Raw genomic sequence first — 20,561 nt, 5'->3', positions numbered from 1 at the left:
TGTAATTTTAGATGATAATACAATCAATAATAAACTTATGAAAAGAGCTTCTGCTTATTTACACTTGGGGTAAATACTCAGCCAGTGGTGGTCAGCACTTTTTTGGCTGGCGGCAGCATTATTCCCAGATATTGAATGCTAGGCCACGTCCAGTCACTGGCGTTGAATATTCCGGTTTGTCTGACTGACTGTCCCTTATCTAGTTAAGTGCGATATTCAGCACCAAACTGCTTAAGTGAAACTGGACAAAAATAGGACTGTGTTTTATGTAGTCTTATTTGTGGTTTGTACTTAACCACTTAAGTGCCAGCTCTACACTGGACCATCCACAGAATCGCCAGTGACACACTGAACACTAAAATTCACAGCTGAACAAAAAAGTCTCCTAAATAATTCGTTGTTGGCAATAATTTATCCCCCTGTTTACTAAAGCTTGGCTCGAGTTATCTGCAGCAGGGCCCATTTTATTCCTATAGGCCCTGCTGCAGATAACTCGAGCTAAGCTTTAGTAAACAACCCCCTTAGTGTGAATTTGTCTACCATTCAATCCCATATTAAAAAATTGTATGTAACACATCAGTCTCAGGTTTCTCATTTGTCATACAAAACAAATATATATATTCAAATTCAGGTGCCACCTCAGTAATAGGAACATAAAATCCATCCACTGCTAGATACTGTGAAGCAATATGAAACCCTGCAAATGCGCAACTCAGAAACTAGCAAACAGAATCCATGAATTGCAGACCTGTAATATTTCCATTGGTTGCTCAGGGGCTGGTGACAGCAGTTACTATTGAGGGTAGTCAGGAAGCAGAAATAAGGGCCCGATGCACAAAGCTTACCATGCTTGCAACGTTTGCTTTCGACAGGTTGCAGCCTGTCTAGAGCAAATGTTATTTAGTGTCTAATGCACAAAGGGATTCTGCAATCTTTTACCATTCTCCATAGCAGCTACCAGCAACCTTATGCAAAGGTATTACAATGAGCTTATTAGTACTAAAATGAGCATTCCAAGTAATGCACAGAAATTTCCGTACTCGGAGCACCTTCCTTTAACATGCAAATTTTATGGCAGCTCTGAAGCTGTCCTTATGGGGAGCAATCTGCTGACACTGTATAGTGCCAGCAGACTGCTCCCCATAAGATAGCTGTTCCATTCATAGACCCCTTACTTGACCCCCCCAAGACCTTAAAAAACCTCCCTGGTGGTCCAGTGGACCACCTCCCGACTCCCAACTCCCCTGCACCTGCTGACTCCCCCCTACCACCACTAATGACATCCCTGGTGGTCCAGTGGACTCCTTGACCCACCACAACTTGAAAAGTTCCTAGGGAGTCTGGTGGACCCCCTCCCTCCCCCTCTAAAGAATACCCTGATGGTCCAGTGGACCACTCCCAATCCCCCCCAACCCCTTGATGTACAAGGCATGAGGACTGCCTTGGGCCCTCCTGCTTCTAAAATGGCGCCACCCAGCCCCTGCCTGGTGAATCCTGGGATGCACTGGGAGGGACCTAAGCTCCATATAAGTTGTTTTTCCTTAAATGGTGCTTAGTCCCCTCCCAGTGCATCCAAGGAGGCACCGGATTGGCTGGGCATTGCCATTATGGAAGTGGGTGGGCTGGAGGCAGGAGGTGATCCTCCTGCCTCCTACATCAACGTAGGAGGGGGGGATAAAATCCCGCTGGACCACAAGGGTATTTTTGGAGGGGTGAGGTGAAGATTAAGTTTGGGGGGGGGGTCTAGAGTGGTCCGCTGAACCACCAGGGATTTTTCTGGAAGGGAAGGGGAGGTCACTAGACCACCACAGAGTTTCTTGAGTTGCACAGGGGGGAGGGGCTTGATTTGGGTCCAGGGCCGGGACTGGCATGTGACTGGAGGCAATTACTACGCCATGCTGCTTTCTTCTCTCAATCAATATATCAGACCACTATGGTAAATGTGTTCTGAATCAATTTGTTTACTAAAGTCTTTGTCAGGAAAATAAATGGGATGCGATAACAGTAGCAGAAGTCACTTTGGCAGAAGCATTAGGCAAAAGCTGTACAAAGTCTCTTATATCCTCTTAGCTATTCCTTTTTGTGAAAATATATGGATACTCTCTATACAACTGTCCTTCAAACAATTTGTCTCTTAGTATCAGTCAGGTTGGAAAAAGAATTGGCTCCTAAGTGAGTGCAGCAGGTTCCCTATGTCCCACTGGCCCAATTACAGTGCAGAACTGTAAGGCTTCTGATTACTGTATCTGCTCCTAGACCTCTATTTAGATACTCCTGATTAGGGCAAGAAGATGTGTCTACCACTAAGACTGTATAGACTTATCCTTTCACATGTAGTGTCAGAGACAGGATGGTAAAGCAAAGAAAGAGATTTGAAATCTGCACAGGGTTGTATACTTCTGAGCAGTTCCCCCCAATGCTAATCTCCACCATTGATTAGAATATTGGACACAGGGGATACGCCTACTTTCTAGATCTGTTCGAAGCTGAAAAGGTCAAAAGTGTAATGCTTCTTCCCAGCAACTAGTGATGTCACTGCAAAGTCAAAATTATACTGCTTTTGGTAGGGCCCTGTGGAATTCTCTTTTGACTCTTCTACTGCAAGATCTCTACACTCTTTCCTGCCCATGAATTGAAAGGCCCATTTCAGAAACTTGACTCCTGGTGGTAGTATCACAAGTCTACCATGAGGAGTTACTGGCACCACTTTGAACCTGATGATGGCAAGGGCAGAAATGACTGGGGATCTCTCCTGCCCAACTCCACTAGAGACTAGGAATGTTTGAAGATAGGCCTGGGAGTGTACATGTATTTGCTGAAATACACAGTGGGAGCAGTCATTTTACAAATATACACATGAAAAAATGAGCAGCACAAACTTAGCATCATCTATGAGGAAGTGCTGGCATTTCCATGTGGAAACAGTGACTGTGCAACTTCCACAGGTAAGTGGCAACGCTTCCACATGTAGCAGGTCATGTTATAAACCAGATCTATATATATAAGGGCTGCCACTAAGTAGTAAGGCCACAATTTTTCCTTATATTTTTGTCATTTTAGAGATGGAAATAAACAACAGGAACTTCAAGAAAATTACTCCCTTAATTCTTCATATGACGCTCAGGCTGAAGTGAGCACTTTTTAAAAATGTGTGTGTGTGTCAGAGCTCATGCAAAACCCAACGGTGAAATATTTTCACATATACACATATTTATTCCCTTTGTAAAATGGAGAATACACATGCAGATGTTTGGCTTGCCCAAGCTATGTCAAAACTATATCCCCACCAGGCCCCCTTAAATTTTCTGCAGGCACAGATCTTCACATATAAAACAGCAGCTTTCTGAAAACATGAGTTACATGTGTATCTGGTCAACATATAAATACATCTAGTTACACATGAAGATGCTTCTAAAGTAATCTCCAGTGTGTTAAAAATACATGGGGTCGATATTCAAAGCGATTATACCACTTGTGCAGGGCTATCTGCTAATATTCAGTGGCACTTAATATCAGCACTAACCAGTAAAAGCAATGGATATTGGTAATGCTAAAGGTAATGGTAAGGACAGTATCAGAGTTCAAGAAAGCATGGGACAAGCACTGAGGATCACTGAGGAAGAAGAGGTTGTAGAGATAGGACTGTTCAAGCCTCTCATAGACTTGTTACTGTAAAGTCTATGATATTTTGAAAGTATAACCTTGGCATTCCAATCACACCTGAAGTCTCTATTATTTTTATGAAGTTTCTTTTATTGAATAAATCACAGGTAATTTGCTCACAGTCAGATGTTCAGAAGTGCTGCCCCAGGGCACAGAGACTCCGTAATTCTGAGAGCTGTTTCAGTGGTTGGAGGTGAGAAATACTTGAGCAGAAAGAGGTATCTCAGAGCTGGGTGACTGGAATGTGCGATATCTCATTAGGGAGGAGATATTTTCAAGGTAAAAAACCAAGTTCATTGCAGGCAGTTTCAGCAGGACAGTGCTGTCTGAAGCAAGATGGTGAATGCCTCATGTCTGTAGCAAGATGGTGAATGCCTAATGGCTGAAGGGACAAAGAGGTCTTGAAGCCTCATACAGGCTCAGGGAGGAGCAGGTAAAGACCAATGGGGACAGAGCTTGCCATCGGGTAGCAAGGGGTGGTCCTAGAGGACGGCTCTCGATTGGTGGGAAAGGTCATACCTGGCTGACCTCTTAGGACAGAGATAGTAAGACTGACCAGGAAATGATAGCAAGTAGACACAGGAGCCAAGCTTGGCTGAGAGAGAAAAGAGTTCTAGGCAGTAGCACAACCAATGATACCAGTTCATATACAGATAAGCAAGTGTGGCTGCATCGCCTGTGAACTACATTACGCACGATGCATTGCTCCCATATGTTTGCAGTGGAAACTGCAGCAGTGAAAGTCCTTAGAAATGAGAATAACAGTAAAAGCATTACACACATTTTAGAATCACATTATAAACTAGTGCAAGGCTGTCAGAGGACAGAACAAGGACTAGATAGGCCACATGGTCTTTTTCTGAAATTTTCTGTGGGGTCGATGTTAAGCTGGTGGTGCTCAGCGCTTTGCTGACCGCTACCAGCATTATGCCTGGAAATTCAGTGCCAGGCCGTGCTTGGTTTTAGCACTAAAGTTCCAGGTTTGCAGAGTTGGCTAAAATATAGCCGGTTAAGTGTGATATTCAGCACATAACAGGCTATGGGGCACCGGATAAAGATAAGACTGACTTTTATGCAGTCCTGTTTAAGCGGTTACATTGGCCGGTTGAGGAGGTCTTTTACGAAGCGGCAGTAAGCCCAACGTGGGCTTACCATTCGTTAATCCAGAACTACTGCAGGCTACCACAGCAGCCTGGTAGTAGTTCCCACCCCCAGCGTGTGCCAATTCTGGCGTTACAAAAATATTTTTGTAGTACTGTTGTTTACCACTGCCTGGTTACTGCCGGGTTAGTGTGGGAGCCCTTACCACTGCCTCAATGGGTGGCGGTAAGTGCTGTCCCCTAAAATGGCCATGCAGCAAGTGATTCACTTGCCGCACTGTCATTTCTTTATATATATATATATATATATATATATATATATATATATATATATATATATATATGTGTGTGTGTGTGTGTGTGTGTGTTGTTCCCATTGCTAATGTGGTAATACTATAGGCATTTTTCAAATGTATTTTTTTGGGGGGTTGTGCATTAATGATCACACGGAAGCATTTGGCAGCTCTCATTTAGGAGGTACTGTGTGCTCCTTTGTTATTTCTGTGTTAACCAGTTAGCATGTGCTAATGCGAACATGCTAGCTGCTTAATGTTTTCACACTCATTCTTTGCTTATGACACTCCCTCAGGAAAAAATATGTATATTAAAAAAAAAGCTAATATGCAATTTAGCATGTGCTGATAGGAAAGCAACCACAAAATGAACATAAGAACATAAAAATAGCCATACTAGGTCAGATCAGTGGTCTTTCTAACCCAGTTTGCAACAGTGGCCAATCCAGGTCACAAGTACCTGACAGAAACCCAATTAATAGCAATATTCTACTCTATCAATCCTGGGGCAAGCAGTGGCTTCCCCCATGTCTGTCTCAATAACAGACTATAGACTTTTCTTCCAGGAACTTGTCCAAATCTTTTTAAATCAAGATACGCAAACCACCATTACCACATCCTCCGGCAACAAGCTCCAGAGCTTAACTATTCATTGAGTGAAAAAATATTTCCTCCTATTTGTTTTAAAAGTATTTCCATGTAATTTCATTGAGTGTCCTCTGGTCTTTGTACTTTTTCAAAGAGTGAAAAATCAATTCACTTTTATCTGTTTACCACTGAGGATTTTGTAGACCTCAATCATATCCCCCTTCAGCCTGACCTCTTTAGCATTTAGTGTTTTATCAAAAGGACTAAGTATTAATTATTGCAAAACCTTGTGATCTAGCAAGTACGTAGAAAAACTAAATAAAATAATGTACAATTGTCTTTTAAAGGTTACCACACTGGTAAATTGTCCAAAAAGTCCTTCTAGTAAGAAAAAAGGATGTTCCAAAAAGGCTCAGATTCTTTTGCAGTCTGTTGAGGAAGCAACCTCGAATTTTCTGGATAAGGGTGAGAAAATCGCCAAAGATGCTACCATGTTTAAAGAAGACATTTCTTCAGCTCTTCTTGATGTTCGTAAAGCAAGTAAGTTCTTTGAGCCTACTATCGTAAAGGAGAACTACATAGTTCATGAAAAAAGCCTTTACTAAATCTAATAAGAATTGAAGCAGATGACTGTATTTTGATGTATGATTTTAACTGTGATCTATAAACATTTTTTTGTTGGTTTCAATTCTGGAGTTTTGCATGTAGCAGAATAAAGAACTGTAGAGGCCTTTTGTTGAAGAACTGCAGAAGAATATGAGACTCTGGCACAAGCTAATTCGTACTCTAGATGTGTTCAAAATTAAGTACAGAAAAAATGATTTAGAGTTTGGGGGGAGAATACAGAAAGATAACTTGTTTATTGATTTCTGCATATTCCATTAGTGATGAATGACTAATTTACAAAAATAATAAATAAAGCTAGACATTTCATTTTATTTATTTATTTATTCATTTATTTATTGCATTTGTATCCCACATTTTCCCACCATATGGCAGGTTCAATGTGACTCACATATTGCTAAAAAGGCGGTTACAAAATTTAGATTTGTAGAAGTCTAGTGCATAATACAGAAGTACAATAAACGCGTAGGTTGATATATTAGCATATTGTGAGAGAGGTTAATATTATTGTTTTCCATTTATGAACTTTTCGTGAAGTATGGTGGTGTGGGATTAGGCAGATCCTGGGGGGAAAGACTTCTTGAAAACATGTGTTTTCAGGTTTTTTCTGAATTGTAGGTAGTTTTCTGTGAGTTTCAGGTCTTTGGGTAATGAGTTCCAAAGTTGCGTGCCTATAAAGGAGAGGCTGGTGGCATGTGAAGATTTGTATTTTATACCTTTGCAATTGGGGTAGTGAAGGATTAGGATTTTGCCAAAAATGTGCATTACTGATAATGTGCATTACTGATTAGGCCTACATTTGTTAAAGTGCAGTAAGGATGTGCAGATACTAGATGATAGTTACCATAGCCGCCGAGAAGAGGGGGCAGGGGGGACAAAATTCCCGGGCCTCCAAGGGGGGCCCGGCGTCGCAGTCCCACCCGCCCTCCGTCGTCCACCCTCTGCCCCCTGCAATGAAATCACAGTCTCACCTCCGTGAAAGCAGCACTGCAGGCAGCAGAACGCCTCCCTTCGGGCCTCCTTCCCTCCCTGTGTCCCACCCTCATCTGATGTAACTTCCATGAGGGTGGGACACAAGGAAGGAAGGAGGGCCAAAGGGAGGTGTTCTGCTGCCTGCATTGCTACTTTCACGGAAGTGAGACTGCGATTTCAATGCAGAGGGCCTGGCCCGGTGGCGGATGGAGGGGGGGAGCGGCGACCTCGGGGGGGGGGGGGGTTGAGGGGGGAACAGTGGCTGTGGTGACCTCGGGGGGTGGAGGGGTGGAGCGGCTGTGGCGACCTCGGGGGGTGGAGGGGTGGAGCGGCTGTGGCGACCTCGGGGAGGGGTGGATGGGGGAGTGGCGGCGGCGACCTGGCGGGGTGTGGGGCGGCAAGGGCAGCAGGGGCAGGGCCCCGGGGTGGCCTTGCCCCGGGCCCGGCCCAGTCTCTCGGCAGCCCTGGTAGTTACCATAATTACCCTTCAGTAACTAAAAAGCATTTACGCTAACTGTTGGGGTCATTCTCAGTATCTTTCCATACGGTTAACAAAGAGATATTTTCCTTACTGCATGGTAACTGCATTGCAGATAATTTAACACAGTTTACACTATCTATTTAAGCAGCATTAACTGTGCCACATTGTTTGCTGTGTTAACATTTAGCACATGGTAACTGCCTTCAAATTAAATGTAAGGCACAGTCCCCAACCATTCTCCACCAAGTTTCTACCCATTCTCTGCCCCATTCCATGATTAGCACATTATAATGCAAAGACACTATGAGAGGCATTTTCAAAACAATGTCCAAGTCAGAATTGGGGTGTCCTGCAAATAACATCCAAAAAGAAATCTATCTTACAGCAAGTTTTCAATAAGAAAGAGGAGTGGTTGAGTAGCCTAATGGTTAGTGCAGCAGCTTTTGATCCTGGTACCCTCAGTTCAATTCCCACTATGGCAAGTCACTTAGGGGTCCTTTTACTAAGCCATGGTAAAAAGTGGCCTGCGGTAGTGTAGACACGTGTATTGGGAGTGCGCTGGGCCAGTTTTTACCGTGTCTGCAAAAAAGGGCTTTTTTTAATGGGACGGGAAAAGGGCATGCGGTAAAACTGAAACTGGCGTGTATCCAAAACCAGCCTGAGTCCTTAATGCCACCCACTGATCTAGCGGTAGGGGCTCATGTGCTACATGCGTGGTGGCCAGTCAGCGCATGCCAACTACCAATTACCACCAGAATTACACGCGTGGGAGGAAATAAATTATCCAAGCGTTAAGGGTGCACGCCAAATCTAAAATTACCGCCAGGAAAGCATGGTAGCCTGCTGGTAGTCTTATTTAGGTGCATGCTGCATGCGTGTAGTGCCTATTGCACCTTTGTAAAAGGGCTCCTTAACTCTTCATTGCCCCAAGTACAAAAAAACAAAAAACAACAAACTTAGGGGCCCTTTTACTAAGACGTGTAGGTGTGTATGTGCGTCTTACGCGTGTCAATTTTGAACTACTGCCTGGCTACCACGCGGCCCGGGCAGTAATTTCATTTTTGACGCACATCCACTACGTGTGTCAGAAAATATTTTTTATTTTCCGGCATGTTGCACTAACCGGGCAGTAATCGGCATTGTACGCGTGCTGACAATTACCGCCTGGTTAACGCATGAGAACTTACCACTAAGTCAATGGGTGGCGGTATGGTCTCAGGCCCAAAATGGGCGTGTGCCAATTTTCATTTTGCCACATGTCCATTTTCGACCAAAAAACAATACACACGTCTACACCAGCGCAGGCCATTTTTCGGCACCTTATTAAAGGACCCCTTAGATTTTGAGCCCTCTAGAGACAGATAAAGTACCTGCATATAATGTACACACCCAGTAGCACTATAGAAATGAATAGTAGAACCATTTCTTGTTCAAAAACACACAAGGACATCCATCCTAAATGACTATTTTTTTAGAAACTGAAACCTTTAAATTATAAAAGGTAGGGGTGTGGGTGTGGATGGGGGTTGGAACAAGACACAGGGATGTCTGTCTGGCAGCTGTTTTATTAAAATGGCCACAAAGATGTCCTTGCAGAATAGGGGAGTAGCCTAGTGGTTAGTGTAGTGGTGTCTAACCTAAGTGATGCAGGTTCAAATCCCACTGTAGCTTTTTTTGTTTGTAAATGTGATCCCTCCAGGAACAGAAAAATGCCCACTGTACCTGGATGCACCCCAGGTTTGCAGGTTTATATCTGTAGGTGCAGTAAGTATTTTTCAGTTCCTGGAGGGAGACCCAGGAAAACAAATAATAAAGTTACTATGGGATTTGAACCTATGCCCCTCAGATTACAGTCCGCTACACCAACCAGTAGGCTGTTCCTCTCACCTGCTTTCAACTTTGTTCAGAATGACCATAATACGTGCACCTGACATGGAGCCTGATTTTCCTTTCCAATTACATTTTCAGGGGAGAGAGAGGGGGACAGCAACCACTGGGGAACTAAGAAGGGGTCATGCCTTAATCCCTCCAGCAGTCAGCTGCTCAATCAATGACTGAAATAGGTCTAGATACAAATGTACTTCTTTTTCGACATGGACATTTCTTCCCATTCTGAAAATCACTGTTGGGATGTCCTAATTTTGGGCCCTCCCTAATCTCAACCAAAACATAAATGGATGTCCTTGCTAAAACCTGTCGTTTCTTTCTCTATAATATCACCAATATTCACCCTTTCCTTTCTGAGCACACTACCAGAACCCTTATCCACACTCTTATCACCTCTTGCTTTGTCTATTGCAACTTGCTTCTCACAGGTCTCCCACTTAGCCATCTCTCTCCTCTTCAATCTTCTCAAATCACTTCACTGGCTCCCTATGTTTCCGCATACAGTTCAAACTCTTCTTATTGGCTTATAAGTGCATTCACTCTGCAGCTCCTCAGTACCTCTCCACTCTCATCTCTCCCTACACTCCTCCCTGGAACTCCGTTCACTGGGTAAATCTCTCTTATCTGCACCCTTCTCCTCCACCGCAAACTCCAGACTCCGTTCCTTTTATCTTGCTGCACCATATTCCTGGAATAGACTTCCTGAGCCGGTACGTCAAGCTCCATCTCTGCCCGTCTTCAAATCTAGGGTAAAAGCCCACCTTTTTGATGCTGCTTTTAACTCCTAACCCTTACTCACTTGTTGAATACCCTTATTTTATCATCCCCACCTTAGTAATTCCCTTATCTCTTATTTGTCCTGTTTGTCTGTCCTAATTAGATTGTAAGCTCTGTCGAGTAGGAACTGTGTCTTCATGTTCAAGTGTACAGCACTGCGTACATCTAGTAGCGCTACAGAAATGCTAAGTAGTAGTAGTAGCAACACGTTCCCTTGCTATTTGGATGCACTGCAGTGTGAAACATCCAAATTCTGACTTTCCAAGATCAGGATTTGAATGGTTTTAGCAGATGGTGTTTTTTTTAGGCATTTTGAGGAGTCCTTCTGCTTTGAAAATGAGCACCTATGTTAACTGTCAGCATACTGCTACATTAACAGCTATTGAAATTTAGGGGTCCTTTTACCAAGCTGCGGTAAGTACTACCACATGCTTACCACAGGGCTCACACAGGCATCCTGTAGTAAATTCTGGGTTAGTGCATGCACACTACATACTAAAAACTTATTTTATTTTTACTGTGAAGGGAGGTGGAGAGAAGGGATGTCTGCGGTAATCAGTTAGCACAGCTACACTGCCACACACTAATTTATTAGTGTGTGACCACCTACAAAATAAGTGGCAGTAAGGGCTCACGCGCTAACGTTTATTAATGGCCAAGCGTTAATGACATTAGTTCATGACCATTAATACAAAAATTCAAAAATAAGCCATTTTACTGCTGTGCTAAAAATAGCCTTAGCATGTGGGATAAGGGGGTGCTAAAGCCACTTTTTAACGCTGCTTTGTAGGCCCCAAAATATGGACTGTGATAAGTAATGTGTGCTAATGTGTAATAGTGCATGGTAGTGCAGTTGTGCCTTGAAGCAAATCTCTCTTTTACACTTTACATCCTAGAGGGCAAGATTGGTCTCATTTAAACAACTTGGGCAAGAGTGAGGACAATTCTATAAAGAGGCACCTATCTGCAGCCTACTCTATACAGGAAAGTAGACACCTACTATGTAGTACCAAAAGCTGCTGCCCTTTTCATTCAGCGGCTGCAAGGGGCAGGTAAAAGAGACCTGCGCTCCTGCCCTCAATAACCACCCAGGTGGAGGACATACCTGGACAGCTGGGAGGGCAGGGGGCCCTCTGGGGCAGGAGAGGGGGGAAGGAAAGAGGGTCATTGTTGGGGGCAGGAGGGAGTTTGGGGGCTTTTAAACAAACAAAAAAAAAGTATGCGGGCCCGGCCCGATATTCAGCATAACTCTTATGTAGCCCCAGCTGAATATCAGTCAGGCCCGCATAAGTTCCGGCAGCCTGCCAGCCCCAAATTATTCTCTGATATTCAGTTCTGGTGCCTGCACATGGCCTGGCACTGAATATCAGGGGATAATTTAGCCGTCAACGATCAGCATTTATTAAAATGCTGACCGCCGCCAGCTGAATATCGGGGGAAATTTGTTTAGGTGTGAGCGCTTACACCAGCATAGAACTGGTGTAAATTCTTGAAACAAAACAGGCATGTAACATATAGCATTCTGTAAGTTAAGTGTGAAGCATGAGCCCCACCCATACTCCACTCAGATGCCACCCATATGAAAAAGCACCTGCAAACTACATGCTGTCAAAGATATGTGCATAGTTACAGAATGTTTAGCCGGTTTATTGTTGCTTACACATGTATGTGTTCACATTGCAAATTTGCTGACTAACTTTAGGTAGCTCCTTTTAAATTATCTCCTAACAGCAGAAAATGTCAAACCATAAAGATGATTTTTACTCATGATAAATATTTTCACATGAATGATAGTTGTCATAAATCTGTCCCCTGAGGAAGCCTGAATGAGAAACGGCAAATCCACCAAAGGGACATGAGGACACAATATATGATTTCTCCAGACAACTAATGATAAGTGTTTCTCTGATTTTTCCACCCCGGATGCATGCTGCAGGAGGGGTGCTGGGAGCAGCCATGCAGCTGTCAGCTCTGCTGGTTCCCTGCTCCCTCTGCCCCAGAACAGGAGGCAGCACGGGTCAGGTATAGTCAAGCGGCAAACGGAGCCATCAGTTCATGTGCTCCACTGTCAATCTGCATACAATTGTGCACTCACAGATTGACCCCTAATGAAGGCTTTTCTAAAAGCCAAAACACGGACCATGTAGGGTCCAAATAAAGTTTGATTTCGGAGCATCTTACCCTGGTGTTTGGACTGATCTCTTGAAGTTGGTTTCTTTTCCACTATTTTTGTTGTTGTTGGTTTTTTGTGGAAATTGTGAACCCCATTTGTTTTTGTGTTTCTCTTTTCTGGAACCTTATCAGCTGCCTTGCACCTACTGTTACTCTATTTTCCACTCTGTATATATTCCCAGAGTTGGTACTCTCCTCTACGGAACCTGTAAGCCACATTGAGCCTACTGCTATGCGGGAAAATGTGGGATACAAATGTAATAAATAAATAATGATATTGACAAAATCTTAACTAACATAAAATCTGAGTTAGACCTAACCTAATCCTGGGCTACAAATTTCAAGTTGAAATTTAACAGAGTGAAAACCAAATTCTTAATACTAACAAATACTCACCAACCAATCACTTCCTCTACTTTCACTATTGATAATACAACTTATCCATTAGAGCATAATTTGAAAATTCTGGGAATTATAATTGATTAATATCTCTCTTTTGAATCACAAATATCGAAACTAGTGTCTAATGTATTCAGATCATTATGGAAACTTAAAAGACGAAGACTCTACTTTCTAAACAGAATCTTTACATCACTAACTCAATTCTTGGTACTCTAAAAATTTAACTACTGTAATGTGGTTTATGCAAGACTTAAATCTTCATTAACCAAAAAATTGCAAACTGCTCAAAACACAGCAGCTAGTCTTATACTTAAAACGTCCTGTTACTCGAATGTGACCCCACTTCTACTCATACTACATTGGTTACCCATAAGTTCACATATTACTTTCAAAACTATGTACATATACTTACCAAATAATTTATGGTACATACCCATCCTACATTCAGAATGCGAAAAAATCCTCCAGAGACTTCCTAATACTACATTTCCCTAAGTGTAATAAAATCAAATATAAAATATATAATGGTGGATTTTCTTACCAAAGTACAACCATATAGAACTATTTACCCAAGTAAATCTGTGAAGACTCTCTCTCATTTCAAAAACTATTGAAAACCCATCTGATGAGATCGATCACCAACAATTGAATTAGTTAACCTTCAAAATTATACCTGCTTAATCTGCAACTATGTATTTACACTCTGTTCTTATGTATTATTATTAGGGCTGTTAAAATTTTTAACTTACACTAATAATTTGTTTAACATGATTAATCACATCATGCTGCTCTCTCCTGCCACTGCCTCCTCCCTCCCCGCTGCTCCTGCAGCTTGTTCTCACCTACCCGCTGCCATACACTGGCAGCCTTTTCTCTCCTGCCACCCCACTCTCTAGCATCTCATCCCGCCCGCCCTCCACCCTCCAAACTTGCCTTGTACACACGGCAGCATTAAGCACACACTGCTCCACTCCTCTCTGTAACTGGAGCCCTCCCTCTCTAGTGTCCCGCCTTCTCTGATGAAAGCTCCCATTTCCTGCTGCAGGAGTCAGATGCTAGAGAGGGAGGGTTCCGGATACAAAGAGACAATACATTAAAATCTTCTGCCCAGTGTGCAGTGGTGGCCATAAAAACAAACAGTATGCTAAAAATTGTTAGGAAAGGGATGCAAAATAAAACCAAGAACATTTTAATCCCTCTGTATCACCTTGAGTATTATGTTCAATTCTGATCGCCATATCTCAGAAAAGATATAGCGGAATTAGAAAAGGTTCAAATAAGAGCGACAAACATGATAAAGGGGATGGAACTCCTTCCATATGAAGAAAGGCTAAAAAGACGGCTGAGGGGGGATATGATTGAAGTCTATAAAATCCTGAGTGGTGTAGAATGGGTAGAAGTGAATCATTTCAAAACATACAAAGACCAGGGGATGCTCAATTAAATTACATGGAAATACTTTTAAAACAAATAGGAGGAAATATATTTTAACTCGAAGAATAGTTAAACTCTAGAACTTGTTGCTGGAGGATGTGGTATCAGCGGTTAGCATATGTGCGTTTAAAAAAGGTTTGGACAAGTTCCTGGAAAAAAAGTCCATACTCTTTTATTGAGATTGACATAGGGGAAGCCACTGCTTGCTCCAGGATTAGTAGCATGGAATATTGCTACCAGTTGGGTTTCTGCCAGGTACTTGTGACCTGGATTGACCACTGTTGGAAGCAGGATACTTGGCTAGATGGACCATTTGTCTGAACTAGTATGGCTATTATGTTCAGGAGAGACTATGGCCATGAGATGGAGAAGCAGAGGGGCAAAGGGAGGCAAGAGTAAAGCCGGGCCACCTCCATCAACCAGCTTCCACCTGAGGTCTAGACTCTCTAGTTTTGGATAGAGACCCTCCCTCCTAATAGTCCCCAAAGTTAGTTTTAGGCAGGGCCTTAGTACTACACATACATGAAGATGCCATAAGAAAAAGTGAGCAACAGCATTTACTCTCCATGGAGCTCTGACCTATACCAGCAATGTGGATTGAAAACTTTGAGGCATGGGATCCTGACAGCTTAGTATCAGTTGGCATGACTTCCATGGCTAGCAGTGGCTTGTGTAAGATCAAGAAAGATTTTTTTTTTGTTACATTTGTACCCCACACATGGCAGGCTCAATGCAGCAGGCAATGGAGGGTTAAGTGACTTGCCCAGAATCACAAAGAACTTGCCTGTGCCAGGAATCAAACTCAGTTCCTCAGTTCCCAAGTCCACCACCCTAACCACTAGGCCACTCCTCCATTTCAATTCCTTGGCCTGGTTTATTACTTTCATACACCTTAGTAGCCAATGCTTATGCTCATTTCTATTTTGTTTTAATTAGGGTCTGCTTTCCATTTGTCCAGATGAATGACTGTTGGAAAATTGCCCATCCTTTCTATGAGTAAATGTAGGCAGTGATGGGCCTTTGAGTTTTTGGGTATCCCAGGACATATTGGTGTCCTTTGAGTGCAGCTGCTTTTTGCTATCTCTCAGTATCTGCTAACCTAGGTGACCATTTAGTCTACCTATTGGATACAGGACACTAATCTTTAAATAAATTGGAACTTAGACTTTTGACTTTCAAAAATATGACTTGACTTACACATTTTAGATATGTAGAAGTTTGACTTCTAAAGAAAATTAACTGATGCCCTAGATGTGAGTCAGCTTCTGATGCAGTAATAACATTAAAGCTTGTTTTTTTTTTTAATGAATTTCTTATGCTCTGACCTCAACTGTAGACTTCATGAAGAGTTACTGGTGATAAAGAATTAAACATTGCTTCTCATCCCCTTAATGTTTTAAATGTATCTGTGTGCATCACTTATTATTTTGTAACAATGAACTGAATGTCAAAAACAGGGTTAGAAGCTCTGTGCCAAAGGCACATTCTTCAGACTTGGACATTGTCAAAAATGAGAGAAACTGCTTGAGAAATAGTCCTAGATGTTATGAAATGATAACCTTTACAGTAATTTGTTTGCCGTTCACTTTCAATTCAACAGAACTGACCTTCAAAATAGTCAATATTTTAGAAGTAACTTAGTGTTTCTAAGGTTTGACTATATGGAGCACTCACGGTACAGATGAAATAAAGAAATTGATCTAGCATTCTGATAACATTTCAAGAAAATGTTATGAGAAAACAACTTCTTGTGGAAAACTTTATGAGGTGCTTCCAGCATATTTGATAAAAATGTTTGATTTTGCACAGACGCTGTTGAAGTGATAGTTATACACTTTATCTACTGTCCTTTTTTAATGGAATAATTCTAGTCTTGGAAAAGGAAATCATTAGTTTTGGCTTTATTGCTTTTTAAGAACATCAAATCAAAATACAGAATAAAGACTTTCTGATAAAAGGGAAGGGAAAGGGAAATGGGACTTGATATACCGCCTTTCTGTGGTATTTTGCAACTACATTCAAAGTGGTTTACATATATACAGGTACTTATTTTGTATCTGGGGCAATGGAGGGTTAAGTGACTTCTCCACAGTCAAAAGGAGCTGCAGTGGGACTCGAACCCAGTTCCCCAGGATCAAAGTCCGCTGCACTGAATGTACTGTATATGTGACATGTTCTGAGGCATACTCTATAGTTTGATTTTATATTCATTTTTGTGAAGTATCAAGCAAACATTTATATAAAAAAACTTCTGAGCTTGAGATTTAATTATTTGCTGTTTTTCCAATCAAAGTTCAAGGTTGAGTTAAAAGCAGGTAACAAGGTTATTGCTCTGTCCAAGTGGATTTGCAATCTAAGCTGTACCTGAAGAAATGGACATTGAATTGGTGTCACTGGGAGAAGTGGGATTTGAATCCTCACTCATTTCCTGCTTCTTAAACCACTCAGCTACTCCTTCACTCAACTGCTGTCACCATAGAGTTGGAAAACCTCTGATTGAAATGTTTGTTTTAGCAGGTTTCCTCAGCTTTGATGTGATTGGTAGACATTTGAATAAGTATGTAATGTATAAACCAAAACTGATCAAATGAATCAACTTGCTAAACTTTAGCATCATTAAGAAAAACACTTAACGGCTTATTTTACACAGCAGAATGTGGAGAGGGGAAGGGAATTGAGATATACATGTCTGGGCATTCTCATTTCCCCTGAATTCTTCAAAGGCTCTGTCTAATACAGAGCCTTTTGTAAAATGCAAATACACAAAGTACTGAATGCATATTTGTTGACATATCCAGAGGGAGCAGGGATTTTAAAAAGCTGTAGTTGGGGGAAAAAGAGTATCCTGCTGTCTCCAAATTGTGTATGGGAGCAGCTTTGAATAATCACTGTTCCTGGTATCTGCATACTCCCAATCCCCTGATACTCTTCCATGCTATTTCAGAATTTTATGCGTTTCCATTTCCACATGGTTTGGAACATTTTCTTCTTAGTGTTTGAGGTTTGTGCATTGAAGGATAACTTGTGGTCAATGGTGAATCCTAGGATTTTTAGGTTGTCCAATTTTGGAAGGGATGTGCCCATGGTATTGATGTTTGGAAAGCGTTCGATATTGTGTGATGATGTAAAATAGCAAGCAGTGTGTTTTTCCGTATTTAGTTTGAGCTTGAAAGATAATGTCCATGATTCCATTATGTTTATGCCGTCCGTAATCCTGGTTGCAATTTCATATAAATGTTTTTTAAAGGGGATTTGAATTGATACATCATTGGCGTATATTAGGGGGTTGAAATCTTGTCTGGATAGTATTCGGGCCAGGGGAGCCATCATCAAGTTGAATAGTATTGGTGAGATTGGTAACCCCTGGGGAACCCCACATTCCACTTTCCATGGAGGCGATAGAGAGGAAGTTGTCTTTACGTGATAGGATCTTATAGTCAGGAAACCTAGGAGCCAGTCAAGCACCTTCCCTCCAATGCCAATCTTATCAAGTATTCTTTTGAGGATTTGATGGTTGACCATGTTAAACACACTTGACATGTCAAATTGTAGTAGAAAATGTTATTTCCATTTGAGATTTCCTTTTTGAAGTTAGCTAGTAGTGTAATCAGCACTGTTTCAGTGCTGTGGTCAGGTCTGAAGCCTCACTGGGATTTATGTAGTATTGAGAATTTGTTAATGTAGTCAGTTAGCTGTTTGGCCACTATGCCATCTATTATTTTAGTTGTTAAAGGTATGGATGCTACTGGCCTGTAGTTCATGGTGTCATTGATGTTTTTCTTGGTATCCTTTGGGATTGGTGTGAGTAGTATGTTGCCTTTTTCCTGTGGGAAACAGCCTCCATGGAACATATACTTCAGATGGGGTGAGAGTTTGTCTATGAATTGGTTTGGGGCAACTTTTAGTGCGTGATTGGGGCATGTGTCAAGCATGCAATAAGCGGAGGAGGATTTGTTTTTTAGCACTTGTGCTACCATCTCATATGTGGGCTGTGTGAAGGTAGTCCATGTTCTGTTTGCTGGAGCTTCTTCTGGAGGGTGATCAAGTTCATCTATGAAGTTTGTGTTGTCATGTATTCGGTTCTTCCTTAAGGTGATTATTTTTCTTTGAAGAATCTGGCGAGATTGTTTGCTGATGGTGGATTTTGTTCAATATTGCCAAAGGTTTGGTGATTATTAAATTATTTAAGAGTTCATGTAATTTCCTTGTATCTTTGTAGTCAGAGCCTATTTGTTCTTTATAGAATTTTAATTTAGTCTGTCTGATTTTGATCTCATACCTGTTTCGTGCTTCTCTCCATTCAGTTTTGTTTTTTTTCATTCTTGATTTTCCTCCATGTTTGTGCTAGTTCAGAGGGTTTTGCAGAGGGTTTTTACGAGCTTTTAGTTCTTCGTTGAACCAAGGGACTGCTTTGCGTATACGGCTGATTTTCGTTTTCAAAGGGGCTATTTTGTTCAATATGTTAGTACTTCTTTCACCTCATTCTGATAGGAATTTTTCTGTGTAAGTTGTTGGTGACCATTGATCTTCGTATATGGCTGTCCAAAATTTGTTTGTATCAATCTTTCCTCATGTTTTGTATGGTGTTCCTGTTTGTATTGATTGGGTTCTGTGTTCTTTCAAACAGAGGGTCATGTTTAGCTTAAAGCGGTCAGACCAATGAGTTTCTGTCCATTTTGGGTTCTGTATTTTGAAGTTGTTGTCCTGTGTGAACCTAAAGTCTTGTAGGTCTATGGCATGGCCTTTAATATAGGTTGTGGTCACTGGTGGTCGTTGGAAGTCCTATAGTTGAAGGAATTTATCACATTCTTTGGAGCTGGCCATCAAGATGTATATTAATGTCTCCTATTAACAGTGTATTGGGGTTGGCAACACATGTGCTTGAGATAAATTCCATGAAGTTTGCTTGAGTAGCTTTTCAGATACCTCTGGGTCTGTAGAAAAGGATGCAGCACAAGTGGTTGTGTAGAGTCTGGTCCTTGATCTTGAATGAGGCTATTTTGAGTTGTGGTGTTATAGATTCCACTATGGATTCAACTGTTAGAAAGGATCTACAGATCAGTACAATTCCCCCACCTCTTTTCCCTTTTCTGGTCCAGTGTAGTATTTTATAACCTGATGGGCATAAGTCTATAATGATAGGGTCTTCTTTATCATGGATCCATGTCTTGCTGAGAAAAACCAGACCAAGATCTTCATCTGTTATCCAGTCCTTTATTGTTTCTGTTTTGTTTACTGCTGCTCTGCCATTGATATATCCCACTGGTAATAGTAGATAGTTGTGCTTTGTTAGTGCGACCATAGGAATTTTCATTAGTCAATGTTTGTTTGGGTTTCTGTGATTCTATTTCTCCTGTCTGGCCTTCTGTTGTGTTTGGGCTCCGGGTGAATGGTTTCCATTTTTTGGGGGGGTGTTTTGTCCAGCTGTGTGGGCTCTGCCCAGGAATAAGGCAACTCTACCTGCAGCCTAGCCAACACCTTGAGATCATTCCTGTACTCCACAGTCCTCCTCCAGGAGACCTCTGTACTCGGGGTCTCACTTCTGGAGATATCTTGCCTCAGGGCCTCCCCGATCTCCTCTGCTCCAGGGCATTTAACCACCCTTGGCATGAGCCCTGCCCCTCTGACTCCACCTCTGATATGGCAGGCCACCTGCCATAAGGTAATTTAACTGCATCATCAGTGAGGGAGTGTTCTCAGGGACACCTGCGGTTATACTGTTCTCTCATACACCCCTTATGCCAGTTCTATGGCTGGCATACATTTTAGCACCTAAATGCAGCTCTTTAGTGTGTAACGTAGGGATTTCTGAAATTATGGGTGTAAATATTGACTCCGCCTATACCCCCTTATAAGGCCACTTGTTAAGGCATTTGTGTACATGTGGAGGGGCATAATCGAACAAAAACGCCTATCTCCATGGGCGTTTATCTCCGAGAACGGGTCCGTGAAGGGGCGGGCCAAACCGTATTTTTTAAAAAATGGACGTTTTTGAGCTGGGCGTTTGTTTTTTTTAGCGATAATGGAAACTAAAAACGCCCAGCTCAAAAACGTCCTAATCTGAGCCATTTGGTCATGGGAGGGGCCAGGATTGGTAGTACACTGGCCCCCCCTGATATGCCAGGACACCAACTGGGCACCCTAGGTCAGTGCGGTGGACTTCAGAAA

The 20,561-nt window shown here is 42.0% G+C and overlaps 1 protein-coding gene across 1 annotated transcript in view; it reads left to right on the top strand.

Moving 5' to 3' along the window:
- The window catches only part of CTNNA3 (catenin alpha 3), a 1,864,538-nt gene that overhangs the window by 20,736 nt on the left and 1,823,241 nt on the right, over positions 1–20,561 (top strand). Inside the window, 1 exon segment of the mRNA XM_030204967.1 lies at positions 5,992–6,184. Coding sequence (XP_030060827.1) covers positions 5,992–6,184 — 193 coding nt within the window.

The sequence above is a fragment of the Microcaecilia unicolor genome, chromosome 5 (assembly GCF_901765095.1).
Source record: "Microcaecilia unicolor chromosome 5, aMicUni1.1, whole genome shotgun sequence".
NCBI classification, from domain to species: domain Eukaryota; kingdom Metazoa; phylum Chordata; class Amphibia; order Gymnophiona; family Siphonopidae; genus Microcaecilia; species Microcaecilia unicolor.
The sequence above is the reverse complement of the archived record's forward strand: the minus strand, read 5'-3'. Positions and strand labels throughout refer to the sequence as shown.